The 20,129-nt window shown below is 37.9% G+C and overlaps 1 protein-coding gene across 11 annotated transcripts in view; it reads right to left on the reverse strand.

The window, feature by feature from the left end:
* Nebl (nebulette) overlaps nt 1–20,129 on the reverse strand; it is a 114,327-nt gene that overhangs the window by 66,187 nt on the left and 28,011 nt on the right. For 10 of the 11 annotated variants that reach the window (XM_021240503.2, XM_087207101.1, XM_087207111.1 and 7 more), the window contains 4 exons: nt 19,643–19,744; nt 11,357–11,470; nt 9,486–9,590; nt 1,619–1,723 (listed from right to left, as the gene is read on the reverse strand). In XM_021240503.2, coding sequence (XP_021096162.2) covers nt 1,619–1,723; nt 9,486–9,590; nt 11,357–11,470; nt 19,643–19,744 — 426 coding nt within the window. The remainder of the gene's footprint in view (nt 1–1,618; nt 1,724–9,485; nt 9,591–11,356; nt 11,471–19,642; nt 19,745–20,129) is intronic. The other variant, XM_087207106.1, reaches the window with a different exon arrangement.

The raw sequence follows: 20,129 nt of genomic DNA on the forward strand, positions 1-20,129 counted from the left end.
CATAAAGGACTATATGAAATACCTTGTCAAGTAATACAGTGCATATACATATATATGATAAGAATGTACATATTCCAGGTGTCTAACAAGATATATGTTTGAAGGGGTAATGTTGGAAAAGGAGAGGGAGGGAAGGATCCTAGTAAGAAAATACAGGTATGATCTTCTATCTCTCTGTCGAAAGAACTGCTATGTTTTTCTATAAGGCACTGAATAAAATGTGGACAGACCTTTTATGTGATTTCTTTTCTTTTTACTATGCACACTATGATATTACTTAATAATATCATATTGTGAATTATTATTTCAATTATGGCCAACTTCATCACATCTTAGTTTATAAAATGAGTGAGATTTTCTATGTAAAAACAAAACCTAAAATTATATGTTAGCCTTCAGAGTGGTTGACGTTTTGGCAATAAACCTATTTAAATTAAATTAATTGTGATCAAGATTCACTTTATCCAGAAATGCATTTTCACTAAAATTCTTAGGTAGAATAACCTCATGAAAGTACATTTCAAGTTTTATAATAATGAGGATGTTAAAGATAATTTAACCCAAAGGAAGTTTTTAATACTTAGAACTTTGAGATGACAGGAAATATGAATAACTTTAAAGTATCCATTAGTAGATGTATTTTGTTGCAGAAAAGTATGATAGAATGACCATCAAAAGTGTTGGAAGTAAAAGGAAAGAAGGGAAAAGAAAAAATATGAGAAAAGGAATAAAATGGAAACAAAGCCTTGTAAATAGGGAAGGGTGGAGGGGGTGAAGGGAGGGCAGGGGAAGGGGAAAAAAATAAGAACCAAGATGCATCATGTCATGGTACAAGATCCCAATGATGAATGTAACTGTATTTTATACCTAAAATGTACCAATAAACTTAATAAAAAAAAGTGTTGGAAGTATAACAGCAAACTATTTTAGGGTAAAGCTTGGTGGAAGAAAAAATGAAATAAAAATAATTTAAATTAAAGAGATTAAAATGTATATTTCCAAACATTAAAGGGGAGCTATTTTATATTTTTTTTAAATAAATGAAGGTAGGCATAAAATTATGTTTCTTCAAAGAATACATTTTAAAGAGTCGTGTAAATTTTTGTCTTAACAGATGCTAGATACGGCATCTTTAGCAATTATTTAAACTCAGAATTTAAAAGCTTTAAAGTATGATAGGAAGATATCTTTAAAGAGTCTTTTCTAAGGTACATAGGATTTCATAGTTGCAAGTAACATTAACTTAGCACACACTGGCAAGATTGTTTTCCCTTTTCAGTAGCACTTATACATGAACAATAAACTTTGCAACTAGAAAATTTTGCAGCTCAAAATAACGAGTCAGATTTAAATCGTGGGCTTTGACCGTAGTTTAACTCCTACACTAGAAGTTTTTAATTCTGTGAAGTAACTGTTACTTTATGGAATGCCTTTGAATTAAAACTCAGGCCAAGCTTTTCTGACCCCATGAACAGGAAATGATCCTGAGGTTTCCTGAAGCGGCATTTCAGGATCTATTCCTTTCAGCAACTGCACTTTCCCAGGTGAGGTGCACAGCAGGGCAGCAGTGGGTGTCACAAGGGTGGCAGGGTCCTCCGGGGGCCCGGTGGGCGCATACCTGACTCTGGAGGGTGGCGTTGCCTCTGTGGTGCAGGTGATCTGAGGCATCAGCGTCGAAATGGTATGCACCTTTGTTCTCCTCGAACACCTTTTTATATTCTCGCTAAAATACAAAACACAAACAAATTTAGGATGGAAGAGACTGATTAGAGTCATTAATACTTACAAAAGCAAACAAAAATGCAAGCCACCACGAGGGTCGGTGTAAGACAGCGCAAGACAGAGCAGCTCTGGGTGGGCAGCGTGGCCAGCACAAGGGCCCTTTAGGGAACAATTAGCTATGGACACAGGGTAAGGGACAGGCACAGCACCAAGGGGTGGCAACACGGAAGCTGGTGATGGGGCCGGTGCGGATGGCAAGGAGGGGCCAGAGACAAGAATGGTTTCGACAGTTCCTACAAGAAGAGAAGCAAAGAAAGAAGACAAGAGGGAAGGACAGCTGGAGGCAAGAAAGAAAAAAGTTGTCTATGATGGGCCAGCTGTGAGGATTGGAAGTCACAGGAAAATAAGAGAGTGAGAAATAATTCAACTGATTTTCCCTATTCCAAGGGGCAAGAAGCATCTGGAAGAGAAACTGAGGAGTCTGGGTAGAGTTGTTGGAATTTTTCAGGTGAAGAAAATTGGGTGAGGCTACTATTGAGACACAGGTGAAAAGGTAACTTAAGGAGAGACCAGGTGGATGGGCACCATGTTTGTCGGCTGCAGGACCTGACACACAACAAGCCGCAGTGAGGCACAGCTGCTTCAAGACTTCCACTCCTGGAGAATGGACACTTGGTTCTTTTGAGCTATTTGGAAAAGACTTCAGAAGTAAACAGTAGCTGTCAGACCTTGGAAGCTACAGAGACTTAAGAAGCTAAAATTGGTTGCTCATTAAGCAACGGGTTCAGGAAAAACAGCAATGTTGTGAAGGGAGAGAGCAGCACTTGAAAGGCTGCAGGCAAGACCAGGCTATGAAGAAACTGCCACTGTGTCTTGGGAGACGCTCCATGGATGGGAGAAGGCGAAGGGAAGACAGCCCTGCACCAGGGATGGAAAGACAGGAGATCCAGGTGCGCTGCAGCTAGAGAGTGGCTGCTACGTGTGGGACAATGCAATGGTCCACAGAGGAATCCTGATCTCACGTGCTTCTTGTCAAATAGAGAACACAGACTTAGGTACCCCAAACCCTAACCAAAATAAAATGAGGGGAGAAAGCACCAAAGGAGTAATGTTCACATAGTCTATCTAGACTAATGAGAACAACTTCTAAATGTTGGTTTTTCAACCAACATTTGGTTTGACTGAAGAAAAAAAAAATCAGGTGTAGTGGTGCTGCACACCTGTAATCCCAGCACTCAGGAGGTTGAGGCAGGAGGATCGCTGTGAGTTTGAGGCCAACCAGGCCTACATAGTGAGCTCAAGGCCAGCCTGCACTGCATAATAAGACCCTGTCTCAAAAAAAAAAAAAACTGAAAAATAATGATGTACTTAGGACACTTTATAATTTGATCAGAAGTCATTTTATAATATATATTTATAAAATAATCATGACTTGAAAGTAATAAATTAAAACATATTGTTTAAAATCAGAACTATTCCACACGCTCCTAGGGCAGAGAAGCTGAGCCAGTGCCAGCACCCAGAAGGAAGCTCCCCTGCCACCATTCCATGCTCCTAGGGCACAGAAGGTGAGCCACGTGGGTGCCAGAAGCACCTCCCCCACCCCGTGGAAATGAGAAGACACGTAAACAAGCCTCAAAAACAGACTTCTGGATCACCTACAGCAACCTTAAAGGGAAACGAGATGGAACAATCTGATACTCAACCACCTGGACTCTCTGAACTGGCAACAAAAGAGGAAATGGGAAAAATGAAATCAGAAATAATTACTCAGACAACAGCAAAGATTGTGCTCATGGTGCAAGACATGATTAATAAATCTAGAGAGGACACAGATAAAAAAATAGAGGTTCTGAGGAAAATGACAGAATCCCAACATAGAAAACAAATGGAATCCATAAAACAGATGCAAACAGATTTTCAGGAGATTAAAAACTCCATCGAAAGTCTGTGCAGCAGAATGAACCAATGTGAGGATAGAATTCCAGATATAGAAGAAAAGATTGCAATTAGTGACCAGGAAAAGAAAAATTGCTTTAAAATTGTAAGGGAATACAAGAAATCAATCCAACAGCTGCTAGATGATGCAAAGAAGAATAACATAAGACTGATTGGAGTCAATGAAGAAAGAGGAGAGAGTGCAGATGACATAAAAAAAAACTGTTCACAGAAGTGATGGCAGAAAACTTCCCAAGGAGGGGAAAAGAACTTCACATACAGATAAGTGATGCATATAGGACTCCAGCTAGCCTTGATCAAAAAAAATCTACACATAGGCATATAATAGTTAGGATTCCAGAAATCCAACAGAAGAACAAAATTCTACAAGCAGTGAGAGAAAAGAAACAAATCACATACAAAGGAAAGCCCATCACAATCACAGCAGACTTCTCAATGCAAACCCTCAAGGCAAGAAGAGCTTGGAGTGATGGATTTCAAGCCCTAAAGGAAAACAGCCTCCAACCCAGACTGATGTACCCTGCAAAACTATCTTTCAAAATTGATGGAGAAATAAGATACTTTCATGATAAAGAGCACCTCAGGAACTTCATGAATATCAAACCAGCACTCCAAAAAATTTTAGACAATACCCTAGGAAAAGACAATGAGGATCACAACTCCAGGAAACCCAGAAGAAATGAATCCATTGGGTGTGACAAATTAAACGCAAAGGGGGAGAATCCAACAAAAAGAAATAGTCATGACACGGCTTTTCAAACTTTTAACTTCATCTCCCTAATGAGTGTATAATTCAATCTTGTTATTATAATGATTAGTATTTTTCTGATTCTAGTGTTGCACACCTTTCCTTGTGCTGTACTGGATATTTATCATCTTCTTATTTCTACTTTTTAATTGGGTTGTCTATTAATGAGCTCCAAGAATTCTTTATATATTCTGGTCATAGGTTATATGCATTGTAAATATGGTCTGTTTAAGGACTACTTTTCATTTTAATGATGTCATTTAAAGTTCTAAATTTTGATGGAATCTCATTTATCAATTTTTTTCTTTTATACATCTTGTCTTTTGTATACTAGGTAGTTCTTGCCTACCCTGAATTCATAAACATTTTCCCTTATAATTTCTTCTTAAAGTTTTATACTTTCAGGCTTTCATATTTAGCTTCATAGATCCCTTCAAGTTATTTTCATGTATGGAAATAAATGGTTGAGGTTAAGTTTTTATATACAGATACCAGGTGTTCTAGTGCCATTTGCTGAAAACACTATCTCTTCCTCGGCTCTTGAATTGAGTTTATAGTCTATAAAATGCTAATGTTAAATAATCTCTCAAAACTCAGTGGACCATATATGTGTGGTTCTATTTCTAGATTCTCTGTTTTATTCCAGTGATCTATATGTCTTTCCTTTCACCAACACAGCCTTGATTATTGTAGCTTTAGAAGAAGTCTTAAAATTAGGTACTAAACGTCTTCCAACATTGTTTTTTTTAACTTTTCTACGTCCTTTCTACTCCTATATAACTCTTAAATTTCAATATCCAATTCTTCATTTATAGCAAGTACACACAGACCTGAATTTTTATATATACCTTGGGTTTTCTAATCCTGCTAAATTCAAATACAAGTTCTAGGGGCACCTAGAGATTTCTTAGTATTTTCTCTGTAGATGATCATTTCATCTACATATAAAGATTTCGCTTCTCCCTTGCCAATCCTATCCTAATTGTGTCATTTTATTGCCAGACTATTTTGGTGGAGCCTAGGTTTCAAAGTTTCATGGACAGACAAAGAGTAAGCATATCTGCCCTTGTTCCCCACCTTAAGGAGAAAGCATTGTATCTTCTCCATTCATATAAGGCGTTTTTGCTGGAAGTATGGAGTACATGTCTTTGATCTGTTGAGAAGTTTCTATTCTACTTCTAGTCTCCTGATTGCCTTTACCATGAACAGCTATAGAATTTAGTCCAATACTTTTTCTCCAACTAGTGACAGGATCATATGGCTTTTTCCTTTCTTCTGTTAAAATGATGACTTTTGGGAGTGGATCTTCCAATGCTGAACCAACACTGCCATCCCTATAACAAAACCACTTTCTACATCCTGCCAAATCTGACTTCCAATAGTTTGTTTTGTTAAACAAATTTCTATCTATGTTCATATTTTTTTCTTCCATTATCTTTATCTAGTTTTAGGATTAGCACAATGTTGATTTCCTAAAATGAGGGGAGAAGTGTTCCTTCTTTTTTCTGCTTTGTTTGATATAATTTATCAGTTAAAATGTTTATGAGCCTGCTGTTGTCATATAGGTAGGTTTTCAAGCTAGGAATATACTTTCTTTAATAGGTGCTACTCAAATTTTATATTTCCTCCAGAGTTTGATTCACTAATTTGTCTTCCAAGGTACTTCTTAGAAGTTGTCAAATTTATTTCAAAACAGATTTTTGAAATATGTTTTCTATATCCTTTTAAATTCTGTAAAATCTGTGGTAATGTCTCCTAGGTCTTGATATTTTAATTTTAAAAATGTGTAATTGATATTGTGTAATAGGAAGTAAAGGTCTGGGGGGTGGAGGTGGGGAGGAGGGAAAAGAGGGGGAAAAAATTTGAGAAAGGGAAAAAATGGAAATGGGATCTTTGCAAGTGGGGAGGAATGGAGGGGGTGAGGGGAGGGCAGGGGAAGGGGGAAAAAAATAAGAACCAAGATACTCATGTAATGGTACAAGATCCCAATGATGTATGTAACTGTATTTTAAAATCAGAACTAAACACAGCTAGGGTATTATATTTGGAATAAGTAAGATATACTAAGGAAGAATGGATAAATATTGTTTCCAACACAATTAGCTATTTCAGCTACGAAGAAATTTAGAAATTCCTATTTTAGAAAACGAAAACCAAGCCTACTTGACTAAAATCTGCAAAAGAAATTTTCAGTACATGACCTCGTATTTCTGTATATATATATTAGTCTTTGTTGCCTCCTAGTGGAAGTTACGCAGAATAACACACTATATATACATTTATATTTTTTTAAAAATTTATGTAAAGTTGTAAGAGAAACTGAAAACTTTAAAAGCTCCATTTTCCAGAAGAAAGTGTTTCCTTAAAAATTTCATTAGTAGAAGTTTATAAGGAATTCATTTCACCCTACACACTACCCGTTAAAATAAAAAATTCTGACGTGTAACAAAGACACCTATCTAGAAGTCTTTTAAAAACAGCTATTTATAACGAACTGACAACTAATCTTGGCAGAAGTCTTTATTGAGTACTTAGTCAACCTTTTACTAAAATTAAATTGTCTTTATAAATCAAGATAATTTCAATCTCTACATTAAAATTTAAAAGATGACTTCTCTAATGCATGATAAATTTGAGCCAATGTATTATTGTACAATTTCAATAAGTAGGTACTTCGAAGTAGTGCATTTTTTTCAGTCAAACTTTCTGACACATAAAATAAACATCCAGCCACAATTTTTCTGTGAGGGGAATGAATATCTATCACCTAAGCAAAAGCACTACCTGAATGAAGATTTTTATCTGCACAAATGATGTGTAAAAGAAGTGGAACAAGCCAGGCATAGTGGCACACACCTGTAATCCCAGCACTCTGGGAGGCTGAAGCAGGAGGATCACAAGTTCAAGCCCAGCCTGGGCAACTTAGCAACTTATTGAGACCTGTCTCAAATATCAAATAAAAATGGGCTGAGAATATAGCTCAGTAAGAAGGCCTTGGGTTCAATCCCCAGTACCACACACACACAATAAAAAGCTGGACATATGATTTTGATGATTTTTCTCCAATGAAGAGATGCTGAAAACAATTTATGTTAAACTACTTTTTTCACTATTATTATAAAATGAAAGTCAATATTCTTGAAAAGACTGTGAGTGGTATTAGGGTTTGGACATGAAGTGTCCCCCTAAAGGCTCATGTGTGAAAAGCTTGTCCCCAAAGCAGCACTGCTTAGAGATGAGACTCTGGGGGTGACTGGATCCTGAGGGCTCTGACCTCATCGATGGATTAGTCCACTGACAGGTTCACAACCTGATGGCTGCTGGGAGGCACCAGAAACACAGGATGTGGAACTTCCTGGCTGCCATGGAGGTCAGTGGCTTTTCTCTACCGCACCCATCAGCCATGATGTTCTGCCACATCCATGCCCCGAAATGATGGGGCCGGGTGACCTGCTCCAAAGTCCTGAGCCAGAGAAAGTCTCTCTTCCTTTTAAAATTGTTTATTTCAGGTATTTTTGTTACATGTGGCATACATTCTACCAGATACCAAGTTGTTAAATGACCACTGTGACATTTTTATTGGCTGATGTACACATGAATCTCCATGCTCCTAGGTAATTTAACCTGAATATGGATGAGGAATCAGCAAGAGCAGATACCACTGCAATGACAAAAAGTGACTGTGAAGACAGCAGAGAGCTCAGAGGACAGGAACAGACTGAATCAGAAGAATGACTGAGTCGTGGAGAAAGCCGTGACACTCGAGAGTCATGGGATGTGCACAGAGAGGTAGGGATGAAGCTGGCAGGGAAGGACAATAGGGTTTCAGTGTCCTGGATCCAAGTGCTAATTCTGAGCCTGTCAATATACCTCTAGCCCTCATTTTTTACTCACAGACTGGAAAGAATGACACTTTTTAATCCAAGGACCAGCAAGTTTTTAGGAAAGTGAATTAAAACTCTGGGAGTATGAAAGATTTATATGCACTATGCACTTTAAGCAGGATGACAGTGGGAGTGACGTGGAAGAAACAAGACCTCCAAGATAATGAACAGAAGTTTCAACGCATCAAAGCCAAGTACAGAGACAGTCCTTCTAAAGCTGAACGGAGGCTGCTTCTCATCATTTCAGTTTGGGAGCTAAGTTTTGAGTACAGTTTCAACTCGATGCCCATAGGCTCATCCACTGAAACAACTGTCCTCGCTTTTTCTCAACCCTTCCCAACATACACTTCTTCATCTAATCTGTGCCTATTCAGCAAATTGGGACAATTTTGAATGAGTGAGCCATTATGAAAATAACAAATTATTCAAGGTCAAACTGGAGTTCACCATCACCACGGGGCATCCTGAGAAGAACAGCATGGAGCCACAAGTGACCCGGGGTCATTAGTCAGGAGAACCAGCCAGCGTAGGGTCCGGATGCGGGAGGGGCTGACATGACACGTGGCCACTGAACCCAGTTCTTTTCACCGGGACATGAAGCACACGCCTTCTACTCCCTGACAGAGCACACAGGTGACATCACAAGATGGAAAGCATGGGACAATGAAATGGAGACACCTGTATGATTCATTTTCCGAGAGACTAAAATTTAGACTAAGATGATTTTTTATGCTATTGAAGGCGTACTAAATATCAGAGTCTCTATTCTGACCTACATAAAAGATCCCTGATTCTCAAACTTGGACTTCAAGTGGCTTCAATCTAATACAGATGAAGAAGAGGAGAGAAGACAGACAGAAAGCACTTGCGTAGCCCACTCTGGAGCACCCAGTCTCATCTGATGCTGGAGGAAAGAACACTCTCCCACCTCCTGGAGGTGTAGTTGTATTCCACAGATGCTGAGGAGCTACATAGCAAGGACCCCCTGGGGAAAAAGGCAGTTTGGTGGGGTTCACACAAGCAGATCACTACTTTTCAATGCGTTAGTCATTGGCAGTGGAATGGTGGCCAGGGGCATCACAGGAAGCGGGTGAGAGCTCAAGAACATAGCAGGCAGATCAGCTTCTCCGCGCTACACGACAGGGACAGCTGCCAGTCAACAACCCACTTACTCCACTGAGCATTTTGCTGGCTTTCAAGGCATGGTCTAAAAACAACAAATTTGGGAGATCTGAAACCGGGTCGTGCGTATTTTCAATGTCTTTCTTGTAATTCACCTACAAAAATGACATGGAACAAAATACTATCTCGGAGAAGAAAAGATGCTTTTGCATTATTGCCATTATTTAGCATTACCAATGTAGCGGTCAATTGACAGCTGAATTTATAAGCAACCACTAGATGGCGCCGATTCACTACTGAATAGCTAAAAACTTTTCTTTCTAGGGACTTGAAAATACTGTTAATTCCTTTTACTGTTTTCATATTCAGAAAGTAGGATGTCAACAGAATCAAGTTATTATAACAGAAACTCAACTTTCAAGAAATAAAGAGAGGCCGAGTGTGGTAGCACACGCCTATAATCCTAGCACTCTGGGAGGCGGAAGCAGGAGGATCACAAGTCTGAGCCCAGCCTGGAAAATTTAGTGACTGAGATCCTGTCTCAAGTTTTTAAAATTAAAAAAAAGAGAGAGAGATAGCTGGGGGTGTATCTCAGTACAAAGGCTCTGGGTTCAACCCCCAGCACCACAAAAAAGAAAGAGGAAGGGGGTGGAGGAAGGAGGGGAGGACCGAGGCATCACTGTGGTATTTCAATTTGGCTTTCTGAAGATTTTAGTCCTTTGGTATTTTCCCTTCTGTTGCCATAGAGACCTCTTTTGATGGGGGTTTTGTTTTTACCAACTGCTTCGCAAATACCACACTAGTAATAAAATTATAAAATATTAATAATAGCAAGCATGTTGAGCACTTACTATATGCCAGAGACTTCTCTTAACCCTTTATAAATGTGAAGTCTTTAATCTTCACAACAACCCAGTAGGTGGGTAGTTTAAGCACCCCCACTTTACAAAAGAGAGCCAGAGACACAGAAAGACGGGGGCATAATATTAAGCAATGGAACAGAATTTCAATTGAGGCAATCTGACTTGAACCTTGAACTTTCAGCACGAGGCTCAAAGTTCCTTTGGGTAAATTTCATCTCTAGTTCCTTTACATTTGTACCCACACACAAATAATCAAATAAAAAATCATTCTGATGTTCCCATGAGTCCTAAGAGACAAAACCTCCTGTTTCAATTGCTAGGAATAAACAAAAGTTGGTTACTGAACACAAACAATATCTTCTAAACATTAATGAAAGCAAAATAAACTAATTCCCAAGGAGATGATGGGAATTGAAACATTTAAATGATCTAACAGAGCCACCATTTGATAATATTTAATTTTCATACTTTGATAGCAATCAAGTTTTTCAATGTTTCCATTTTATATTCTGCCTACTATAATAAGAATTTAGAACATTATTTATCAAATGTATCTAAAACATGAAATAAAAATAAATCTTACAAAGAAGTATTTAACAGCTCTTACATGAGAGATATGAAATTATAAGTCATTAAAGGTATAATTTCTAAAAATTTCTTTATGATAAACTACCATGTACCAGGTAGTACTTTATAATAAACCCAATTTTGTGGGCCTAACTGTGAGTTAATTATTGTCCTACCTACTAATTTGTGATAATACTGCTTTTCTGCAAAACTCTATAATCTATTTCTACTCTTATTCAGACATAATAATTTTATTTGCAATACTATTCCTACTTATTACCTAATTAGTAATCAGTAGCCATTAATAGTAAATTATAATAATATATTTTTCTCAAAAAATGCTTCAGGAGAATATGCCTTAGTGTTTTCAACTACAAATTAGTTGGAAATTACATGATCTTGATTAAGTCTCAGTAATTACAACACAGTTAGTTCTGAGGAAACAAGAATCAAAAGATATTGAAAGTCATTTTCTGTGAATCACAACTTACATTACTTGCCAGTGAGGCTGCAAGCTGATTTTGTCTAAAAGAAGCACTTTCAAGGGGATTGTAATGATGTTTCTTATCCTTCATTTCATTAGCAAATTTTTCTTTATATTTAACCTGTCACAAAAGAAAAAATAGGGTATATTAAATAACACATTTAAGATGAAAAGTAACACATTCGATTTTTAAAGAGATCAAATGAAAAGCTACCTTAAAAAATGAATGGTAGCATAAATTAAGTTCGTAGTATCCATGACCCTTTAGACATAATTAGACATAATTTTGTTTTAAATGAGCCACCTGAAGACCGATCATAAATGCAATTAGGCATGCACTCAAATTCTACTAATGAGAACTATGCGCTAAAATATCAAAAGTTGTAAAAGCCAGCTTCTATTTCTACACTCCTGAAATCTAAATCCAACTGAACTCAAGACCACAAATATCTTACGGTCCATCATGTTTGCATAAAAGATTCTTGGGCCTAGAATTTGAATATGAATTTACCTAAGGAAATTATCCCAAATAAAGTGCAAAGTTTGTAGTGTGGTTTTTCTCATCATCCTGTAGTTTACTTGTTCAAAAATTCATTTTTAGGAAATATATTTCTGATATGTCCTGGGTCTACTTAATACATTTTTTTTGCAGGGAGGGGGCTTTTTAACTCCTGCCCCCATATCAGGGATCAAACTCAGGACCTTGTGCTTGCCAGGCAGGTGCGGCACCACTGAGCTACATCCCTGGCCCCAAAACGTACATATTTTTATTACTACATGTTTGCAGCACATAATGATCATGTTCATCATGGGGAATATGTACATGTACACAGCACATCTTAATTCTTTTTTTGTATGCCCTTCTGTTCTCCCTCCAACCCTTCTTCCCCTCCGCATTTACAAAAGCTCTATTGTATTTTTTAATTTCTCTGCTTTAACCCCACAATTTATTCAGCAGGAAAACTATCTCTAATATTCACCCTAATTTTTTGGGGGGTGGGGGGAGGTACCGGGCATCGAACTTGGGTCCTTGCGCTTGCGCAGCAAGTGGCGAAACCACTGAGCTAAATCCCCAGCCCTAAATTATTTTTATTTTTAAACAGACATACAACAACAAAAAGGGTTATCCACTTTTATCTTTCAGAACTGTACCTTTCTCCACTGGTAAATATGTGAATATACACTACAATTAACTGGATATAGATACGAGCTCTTAACAATAAAATAAATAAATAAACTTAACTTATATGTCACACTCCCTTGATTTGTGTAGCCAAAAGCAGTATAGATTTCAAAAGCCAAAAATAAGCTGTTTTGTTCTATATAGTATTTTTTACATTACAATTTCTACAATATTTTTGCTTTCTTGCACCATTCTTGCAAGGCATGCCTATTCATACATCTAAGACCTTGCTGCACCGAAATCTTTAGTAAACAGCAATCTGGGGGTGGCTCATATCACCTTTTTCAATCAAGCCCCTTAGGTCATGGCCTCTTTGAGGGACCCATGTCCAATAGAGATGTGAGAGAGTTAGTGAAAATCGGGGTGGGAACATAGCATTTGGAAAGTATTTCAAGACGATTTGGAGAAAATATCTTCTGTGGAGTTGTACTTGGTAATAATAACTTTCTGATACTCACATGGCCTTGTAAATTAATGCTACACAATTGGTGAAGCCTCTCTAAAACAAGAAAGATTTTGATTTTTTAAAATTGTTATGGTATTCTGAAGTCAAGGATAATAGCACAAATGTCCAATCAGGTTTCCTTCCCTGCTTTTCTCGGTAGCTGGCACAGACACAAGAGCTGTCCCTGCCTGGCCCTCCCTAAACACACAGCCTGCCCTCTGCTATGGTACTGCCCGCCACATTTAATGACTGGTTTTGATTCCTCGGGGCATTTGCTCAACAATGGTGGCTGACTCCTTAACTGGCATCCACTTACAAGATGTTTCTTCGCCACCAGACTCACCCGCGCACCCCCTTCCTGAGTCAAACTCTCCCTGGTGGCCAGAAATCACCAACTGACCTCAGTTGGTAGCTACCTGCACCTCGCCATCTGCTCCAGCTGTGGAATGCTGACCTGCACAGAGTTTCCTTGGGTCTGTCCTTTCCCAGCCTCAGGCATGGCGGGTGTCTTAGTTATGTATCAGCTGGAGGGTACGAACTGATTCTAGGGTCAGTGTTCAGGGAGCCCATGGCACTGATTCTGTGCACACTGGGGCTCCCAGGATGATTATACCAGGAACATAGGCTGTGTCTTGGGTGGCAGTATTTGGAAATTAAAGAGGCAACCTCTTATCAGTTATTAAACCTGGCATTTGCTCCTCCAAGAAAACGTATTTATCAAAAACAATAATCTGTCATTCATCTAATATGTTGAATGCAATAATAAACAAAGTGTGGTAAATTTTATCTCATTCTAACCTCTAGTAGTTTGAGAGCTTCAATTCAAAAGATACAGTTTTTCTCATTAACTAACAGCAAAGTAAAGTAACTGCATTATTCTAAACATATACTGACCAGACACAAACACATAACTGTCTCTTGCTTCGCTCTTTCCGTAAGGTTTGTGCATACATGAACTAAGAAAAGGACGGAGGGTTTAAGCGGGTCACAGTTCTCCCCTTCTGACTGGCTCACTGGCTACCGACACAAACACACTTAGCCTCTGTCCTGTTTTCAACCTGCAGCCATACCTCCTCATCCACACTCAGCCTCCTGCAGATCCTGGTGGTGCTTTGCTTTGACTGGAACTGGCTACCCATCCATGCACGAATGATACCTAGCTCTTCCACTTTCAACACCATTTGAGAAAGGGAGAGATAAGTGGTTTTTAGACAAAATTTCTCTGCTTATACCCAGATTAATTATTTTGGAAACCAATGAAGCTACTTTTACTCCATATGACTGGCTTTATTTACATCATGAATATCATACCTAGTGGTTCTGAAATCATTTTAAAAATTTAACTGTAAAATGATATCATTTTAAATCAAATGCCTAGAAGTTTTCTAAAGAATTTTAACCTTGGCGGGACTTTCAGAGGCTGCGACTGCGAAGCTTCAGTGATTTCATTTAAACTAGTCCTCGTAACTGCAACTGGACAGATCCAGTGTCACCCTGGCGTGAAGCACGACTTCTAACCCAGTAAGGCTCCCGCCCCGAGAGGTGCCCCACTTCTCCATGATCTCACTTACGATCCAGGCCCACCAAGAGCCAGAAAAAGTGGGAAAATGTACACCCTGGAAGAGAACTGTTCTGGGTAGCCACAGAAGCTAACATTAGGAAACTGAAATTTGCTAAGCACACCTTAATTACCCCTGAAATGTAAAAGTAAAAAATAACACATCTTCACATATCTATATGTATAAATCATCCCTAATTTTGGATGAAAATAAACTACAAATGGGCAAAGAAGACAGTACAAACACATTTCTATTAAAACTCATGATAAAAATCAATCATATTTTTAAGTCTGAATGTTACTCAAAATACTATCTCTGCCTTCATTTTCATAACAAAAATAACATCTTCCTGAGTTTGTACCAAATGTCAATAATACAGGGAGGATGTGTTTAATCAGTCTCTATATATTTGACAGCCTAATTTGCGCCACTCTGTAATGATGGATCAAAGATACAGAAGCCTACCTACTAAAAACACACATGTATACATATATACGACCACTCTGAATTGTGTCAAGAGCTTTATAGAAAAAGGACAGAGATACACAGGAGAGTAGAGAGATACAATTTACATCAGCAAATCAGGAAGGTGGCATTTAAGTGATATTTTGGATATGAGGGGGTTGGCAGGGTGTGTGCCAGGAAAGGAGACTGGGAGATTTCCCAAACCAATGAATACCTTTTACAATTTAAGGACAATATCCATTGTTAAATTTTTAGTGTATGTGTTGCTGAAGTGAGCACAATATTGCTAAATTTTTATAGCAACCCACAATGTAATTTTTAGACTTAGAACCCATTCTTTTTTCATAGAACAAATGCAATGTTTGCTGTCACAAATGATAGTTATAAAATACAGTGGTGCCTTGGTTCACGAACTTAATTCATCCTGCGATTCTGAAGAAGATGGCTGCAGTCACGTTCCTGTGGGAAAGATGGCCACAGTCAGGTTTGTCACCTGATGCAGAGTTTGCAGACAAAAACAAAGTTTTGCCAAATGCTTCTGTTTGCAAACCAAATTGTTCACAAAGAAACGTGTTCATGAGCTGAGGTACCACTGTACTATAGATAGCTTTTTCTGATGTCATAAAACTAAAGAATTCACTCATCATGTAAATTCCAAGTAAAAAATCCATATGAATATATTAATAAATTAACCACTCTAGAGTTGTTTTAAGTTGGTGGCTTTAACAGTTATTACTTGGCGGTACATACAAGCCAATCTCTTTTTCATAGCACGTGAGACTTTAGGTTTATTTTTTACTGATTATTTTAATCATTTGACCATAATTTTATGTCTTCCAAATTTAAAAAGGGAAAGTTTACAACCATGAGACCAAAGCTACCGTAAGAGTTAACACAAGAAGTGCTGGGTCTGTTTCCATTAGCTTTTGTGAGTAAAATCCCACAGAGCTCAATTTACAGGTAGTGCAAGCCAACTTACCCACTGGCTTTGCGAGGCATCTTTTCATCAAGCACGTCTCACCACCACTACCACATACCATGACCACTGCCTTGCCATGGCCTGGTCTCTTACAATTCTTCGGGTGCTACCTTGCACTTTTCTTCCTGTGTCCTTCCTCCCCACCCCCTGCCCTATTTCCCTGCTTACTGAATTCCTAAATCATTTCGCCTTCTATGTATTTATGTGCCTTTGCCATTGGTTTAGGTATACATAGAATACACAGTCTTCGCAGTCGTCAGTGAAAATAAGAAACTATACTTTCTGCCTTTATTTCAAGGTGACACACCTGTGAACAGAAATGAAACATACCAAGGTCATTCTAGAATTTTTGTTTATCCATCTGCCCGGATTTTCTGGAGTTTCTACACTATAAGATCAGTAAGAATTTCACCAAAAGATGATGGTATACTCCAGCTCGCAAATTACCATCTGCCTAAGAGTCTGATCACTCGATTGCTATAATTTGAGATTAAAAGAAAATCTACCTAAAAACCCAAACAGAGATCAAGCAGGAGGATTTTTTTCAGAGACAATTTGCAAAATAAAACTCAAAGCTCAAATGTCCAAGTTTTCTTACAAGGACTTTCAAATCAGATGGGGAAAAATGAATTGAAGGCCACAGTCTAAGTCAAGTGTTCCTTTGCTTCCTCCCTGCTGTGTATAAATTCATCTGCGAAATAGAATCAAAAACACCCTGAGCACCAAAATAAACTGATTCCTATGAAGTTATGCAATCCAGGGGCCAGGCACCACTTCTGAGTCCTCAAAGCCGTGATCCTGAGAAGCAGATTCTATTGGTGTCAGCCCCATTTACAGATGGAGGGGCTGAAGACAGAGAAATAACACGATTTGTCCAAGGTCTCTGGGAGCCAGCAACAGAACCCAGGTCTGACCCCAGTGACCCTGCTCCAGAGCCCACTCTCTTGACCTCTAAACCAAACCCGACTATTCCTCCATGACCCCTCTATACCTGATGGGAAGCCTTCACTCTCCGAAAAGCACAGATTTGTTAGAAGTCCGGCAGCTAGGATGGATTGTGGAGATCTCCCATCTCTTCCACAAGCATTATCTGAATGCAAAGCGCTTGGAATCACACACGGTGCCATCTTGGCCCTTTAATGAGAGTCACCCAAGAGCATCCTCAACCTTGCACATCAGCAGCCTCCGGAGCCACGATGTTGTTTAACAGGGAAAAGTGCCTTGCAAACCATAAAGCTATTAGTGTGAGGCACGGTTACATTCAGGAGTCTCTCATTTCTGCTTCTCCTACAGATCCCTTCTCTCTGCTTCATTTTCACGCCCACAGATAGTGAGACTTTTAGGGCCAATCACTTCACATGTGATCAGATCACAGCCAAGCCCAGCTGGCCTTCAGGACTTCTACCTCTTGCAAGGCCAGGCTTTCTGCACACTGCTGCTACATTAACCTTCCTGGAGTAACAACATCTGCACAACTTTTCCTTGCTCATAATTTTCAGTGAAGTAACTACTTATTTTTTACCTAAAAGTGGAGGCTGGCAGGCTACAGTTTAAATTGTGATAAGTTGTTCTTGGAATCTAACTTTAAAATGCTCACCATAATTAACATTTTGAAACCACTGTCTCCTTTCACCATTTCTTTCACAGCACATATTATTCTCAAAAGAATGGAGCTGGGGAGTTGTCACGTAACAGGCGTAGGGTTTCACTCTTACAGGGTGAAAAGAGCCCTCCAAGTGGACGGTGGTGACAGGAACACAACATTATGAATGTGCTTACTACCACTAAACTTTAAAAGGTTAACATGGTAAATTTTATGAGCATTTTACTACAACAAAAAATAAAGTTAACATATGTATGAAATATAATCACAAATTGCAGAGAAGGCTTAAATTTTAAAAATGTTATTACTGTAAAAGATACATTGCTGTCAATCTCTCTGAAAATTCACCCCTTCACTTCAAACACACTTATCTCATTGTTCTTGCCACTTTCCAAAGCAGTTCTGGATGTGTTCTTTCAGGAGGGTCTTTATGAGATATAATCAAAAACACAGTGAATGCTGCTGTACCATACACACACACACACACACACACACACACACACACACACACACACGATTCCTACTCTTTAAAGTAATGGCTACAGTCAAAATCAATGGAGCACTAACCCACTTCTCATCAAACTCTTTCCAAATCCATTTATATTCACAATCCATATCTTTTGCCTGGAGCCACTACTGCTGGAATTCTCCTTTACTGGGGCTTCACTCTGAGCACAGCTTGCTCCCCCTTTAAAAGGCCTAGCTCAGAGCTACTCTCCCACAAAACCTTTCCTAATGCTGTCTTTCTCACACTAACAGAAGACAGAATGCTGATGGGTACAAATGACATTTCACTCTCATTTAGTTGGCATTTCCTTTCCTAATTAATTTGAGCATTTTTTTTTTACATATTTAGTGGGCATTTGTGTTTGCTCTTTTATGAAATGTCTACTCATCCCATTTTCCACTTTTTTTCTGGTCTATCAGTCTTCTTTGTTTCCATGGAAAGAGGTTTTAATTTTTATGCAATTGATGTGCTAACTATTCTTTTACATTTTCTCATTCTCCAGTTTTATTTAAGCCCAACTCTGTTGCCCTTGTGTGTTATACACAGAGAGTCTCCCAGAGCTTTTAACATTTCAAATTTTGTTCTTTGCATGCATACCTTTAATTCACCTGGAATTCATTTTTGCATACAATTCAAGATCTGGACCCCAATTTTGTTTTTACCATGATAGACAACCAGTTATGTCAGCAACATTTGTGAACTCATATAACTTTTTCCCACTGATTTGAGTCAATACTTTTATCATAAATTCTTGTAATATTGGAATTTATTACTGGACTCTGTCCTATCCTGATGATTATTTTACCTCTCACTATACCAATCCCATATTGATTTAATTTCAATGGTTTTTGATCATCTTATGGTAACTCATAACTTAAGTTCCCCTTCACTGATCTTCATTTTCATACTTGTAAAGGCTATTCTCCAGTGATTCCTTTCCATACAAACTATAAGATCACCTAATCCAACTTAAAAAAACTCTGTTGAATAGTAACTGAAATTGCATGACATTCATATGATAATTATAGAGAACTGAAATTTTTATCTATTGGGACACTTAACCTACATATTTTTCGGGTCCCTATGCTTTTTTCAAGTCTTATTTTATGCTTTTTAGTAAGATTTTTATCATCTTTGTTTTATTTTCTGATTAAAATAATTGAAAATTGAGAAACTACTTTTATTACTAAGTTTAAAACTGTACGTGTATACTTTTGTAAATGTATAAATAGGAATACAATTCTTTGGTGTAACTGTTACTGACTTCTGGAACTTCTCAGAAATGTGACATCATGATGAAACTCATTGAAACAGGTTCAGATATGAGCCTGGAGAAGGGAAAACTTTGTTCTAGGCTGAAAATTGGACTGATTTTTTGTTCCCTTACTGAAATTTGTAATTATTGCAATCCTATCTGAAATGGTTTCAGAAACATTATCTCTGTTTATTCTTGCAATTAAAGATATTATCTAAAACAAAATATTTTTCTGTGTTCCTAGAAACAGAATCTCTGAATACAGTCATTGTGGAATTATCACTCTGGAGTCTTACCTGACTAGAAAGTTTAGATGCTTTCACGGCATGTTCAAAATCTGGCCTTCCAATTACAGCAGGCTCTTTATTCATTATCCCTTGCCCTTTCTTGTACTCTGCCTAAAATGAATAATAAGAAAATATGAAATAATCCTACTTTCCAATGAAGAATTATAGAACCATCAGTCAAAATAAAATACTCTTATCCCATTAAAAATATTCCTTATAACAAATCAAATATTAAAATAATGATGGCTAAAACAGGACTTTGTTTGATATTGCAGCTATTTAAATAAACTTGACTTTTCACAGTAAAATAATAACTAACATTGAACCTTAAGTATTCAGTCACTGTCATCTCCATATTTATTTGCAGATACTAAAAAAAATAGATGTTAGGGGAATTTCCGGATAATTGAGACCCTGTATGCTTCATATAGGTAGCATTTATAGTTTTGTTTGTTCTCAAGAACCGATCTGATCATTCTGATTAATGTGCATTTGA

The sequence above is a fragment of the Heterocephalus glaber genome, unplaced genomic scaffold (assembly GCF_053883595.1).
Source record: "Heterocephalus glaber isolate CG9 unplaced genomic scaffold, H.glaber_assembly_v1.0 deba00000768, whole genome shotgun sequence".
Lineage (NCBI taxonomy): Eukaryota > Metazoa > Chordata > Mammalia > Rodentia > Bathyergidae > Heterocephalus > Heterocephalus glaber.